The sequence below is a fragment of the Bombus pyrosoma genome, linkage group LG10, assembly GCF_014825855.1.
Source record: "Bombus pyrosoma isolate SC7728 linkage group LG10, ASM1482585v1, whole genome shotgun sequence".
NCBI classification, from domain to species: Eukaryota; Metazoa; Arthropoda; class Insecta; order Hymenoptera; family Apidae; genus Bombus; species Bombus pyrosoma.
In genome coordinates, this window is record NC_057779.1 from 17,555,405 (window position 1) to 17,558,415 (window position 3,011).

Genomic DNA, 3,011 nt, shown 5'->3' on the forward strand with positions numbered 1-3,011 from the left:
ATCCTCTGTTAAGAACCGCAATTAACATTTCATTTTGAACTTTTTCCAAATGTAGGTAAAATCGGACTATTAAAAATTACGATAGTAACGTGAACCAATGTTACTTTTGAGAGAAATAAGTTGATCCACACGATAGGCACTGAATGTACAATTCGCCTTTAAAATCTTCGGGAAATTTTATTTTTGCCGTGAATAATTCATCAAATTCTCAATTTATAGAAAGGAATTTAAATCAATTCATCTACTACAATTTGCGTACTTACTAATTTTCTTTTACTAGGGAGTACAGCTTCTTTGTTAAATGTGTGCAAGCTACATACATTTTCAGCAGTGATATCTTCATTAATTTTGGCGTACATATAGGATAGATATATGGAATACAGTCGATCGTCACACGTTCTATTACCTTCACTGCACTAATGTCGTTAAATTTTTTTAGTTAAACAGCTTTAATAGCTTGTATCATATTATCTACGAAATAATTATTTCTAAAATATTTCTACTCTTTATCTAACTTTGTTCGTACCATTTAAAGCAAAGATTGACATCCATTTGATTATTTATTGTATAAACTATATAGACGGTCATATGGCAATAAAGTATTTGTTTCTTATTATGTCATAATCAAAAGCATAAACACTTCACATCTTCATTGATTTACTAGATCTCGATTATCGTAGTATAACTTCCAGTTTTTGTTCTGTTCCAAAATCACAATGTAAACCAACGTGAATTTTACTTCAATAAGAACGTGAAGACACTTCCTACTGCGGCTGGAACGTAAAATTTACATTCAATAAAAGAACGATAACTATCAGCAACGGTTGCTAGAAGAGAGCGTTCTAGTCGTCATAACGCGTGATGTACAAAATTCATATCGATCGACATTATCAAAACTGTCAGAACTGTACTGTACTGTAACTGTAATTGTAAGTACTATATACAGAATACAATTTCTCCTCTCCTCTGTCTATATCTCAACATTTATCTTCGAGGTATCTATGTTTTTCAACAACAGGGGACCTATTCTTTGTCTTCCAACGAATCGTCCAACAAGCGACAATTTTAGAAAGAGATGATTGATAGTTTATGATGCGAATCCTAACTGAAATCGGCAGTCCCTTAAAAGAACGATTATGCCATTTTCTTATAGGCATGTACATATGTAACTACCATATAACTGCTAATACAATAACACCAGCAATCAAACAGTTTTGCCTCGATACAATAAATGAAATAATACGAAAATACCGTCATTAAATTTCTCTACACTTTGCCGAATCAATTTACTACTACTTGATACTTTGAATCTACAAAGAATCGCTCGCCAGTTTTATTGAGTTTGTGGCTCCGTTGCGTTGCGCTTCTTTAAAAGTCGATGTTTCACGAATTTGGAAACATGGACGGTAAGAGGAAGGGACGCAATATACTTATATTATACCGCGATCAAAATATCTAACATTTCGTTTACTAATAATATTAACGGTATCTGCATTATATTTCTGTATATATTCTATATCGATAATTTTATTGAAATATAATATATTCAAATAATTTTATTCAATTTCGGAAATATTTAGTATTTCAGAAAACCGGGGAACAGTATCCTAATATATATGACATTCCTTATTATAACACGATCAAGATGTATTTGAGATTTTTGGGCCTAGATCCACACCAAAAATATGGATTGATCATTGTAATTATAATGGTGACTAGTATGACAAGTGTACTTATTCCAATGGTAAGGTAAACATATCGTACGTACATGTTATAGAAGTAGTACTATAGTTAAAATGTGATAATTGATTCAATTCTGCGTAATAAATTAAATAGTCAGATAATGTCATTAAACAACTGGAACTTATAATTCATTAGTCAATCGTATTGTATGGATCATTATACACCAAGAATTTGGACATGGTGCTCGAGTGTTTGCCGCATTTAGGTGCACTTTTGACCAGTTTCGTTAAAATAATGAATGTTCATCTCAACAGAGAAAATGTACACAAATTTATTACTACTGAATAATCTTTTCGGACGAAAGCACGTTATAAAGTTATGACAGCACGTGTTATGTTGTAGTTTAGAAAATTGTTCGATTATATAACGAAGGAATGGCAGCAGCTGGAATTAAGTCAAGATTTGTACATTCTGGAAGAAGTTACCATACGAGGCAGCAAAATAGCGAAATTGTATCGAAGTAAGTTATCATGTCTTTATTTTTTAATCTTCTAGTACACGTAAAAACGGATTCATACCACTCAATATTTCGCATTTAAATGATCAATTCTAATCTTTTCAGATACTTTACTGATATGTATGGTACTTTTTATACTCATTCCACTGACTTCTCCTATGTTGGATATTGTTCTTCCACTAAACGAAACTCGACCACGACAACAACTAGTTAATGTTAATTACGTGCTTTTTGACAGCAATAACCATTTTTTCTGTGTGTACTTACAGTTATCTTGGACGGCAATAGTAGTTTCAATAAGCATAGTTACCGTAGATTCTTTATTGATGCTTATAGTTCACCACAATAGTGGACTATTTATAGTATGTGGGTAAATATGATTTACTCAATACAATTACATTACATATAATTATGTATATTCACTACCGCTTAAACATATTTGCACATTTTTAATACGTTGCAACATAATTATAAAATTACAGATGTTCAAGTTTTTCAGATGTTTATTACAGTGGGTCACGAAGGTACTTGAGCATCCAAATACTAATCTTTTACTTTTGTTTGTAGTAAATGTTTTATAGCTTTTATATCCATTTATATACGTTTATACACATTTATATAAAATTTTAGATTGGTTTGAAACTTTACTAATACAATAATGACAGATGTGTCGCATTAGAGTTAATAAAATTTCAAAACGTTTTATAAAACATATGTAACAGATGTATACATGAAACAACATATATACTTTTGTCAGCCACTGTATATATCAATAGACATTACGATAATTTCTTTTAATTCTCGATATATA

General features: G+C 30.8%; 1 protein-coding gene across 3 annotated transcripts; it reads left to right on the plus strand.

The window, feature by feature from the left end:
- Positions 1-21: 21 nt before the first annotated feature.
- On the plus strand, positions 22-2,987 carry LOC122572230. 3 transcript variants are annotated; one of them, XM_043736987.1, is made up of 5 exons: positions 22-929; positions 1,019-1,153; positions 1,581-1,744; positions 2,086-2,203; positions 2,306-2,987. In XM_043736987.1, exons 2-5 carry the CDS (start codon positions 1,090-1,092, stop codon positions 2,572-2,574), a joined length of 615 nt encoding a protein of 204 aa, XP_043592922.1. In that variant the 5' UTR covers positions 22-929; positions 1,019-1,089; the 3' UTR covers positions 2,575-2,987. The 3 variants fall into 3 exon arrangements, with proteins under 3 accessions (XP_043592922.1, XP_043592919.1, XP_043592921.1); XM_043736984.1 differs by lacking the exon at positions 22-929 and adding an exon at positions 1,879-2,004 and having other exon boundaries at positions 985-1,153; XM_043736986.1 differs by lacking the exons at positions 22-929; positions 1,019-1,153 and adding exons at positions 1,364-1,406; positions 1,879-2,004.
- Positions 2,988-3,011: the final 24 nt, after the last annotated feature.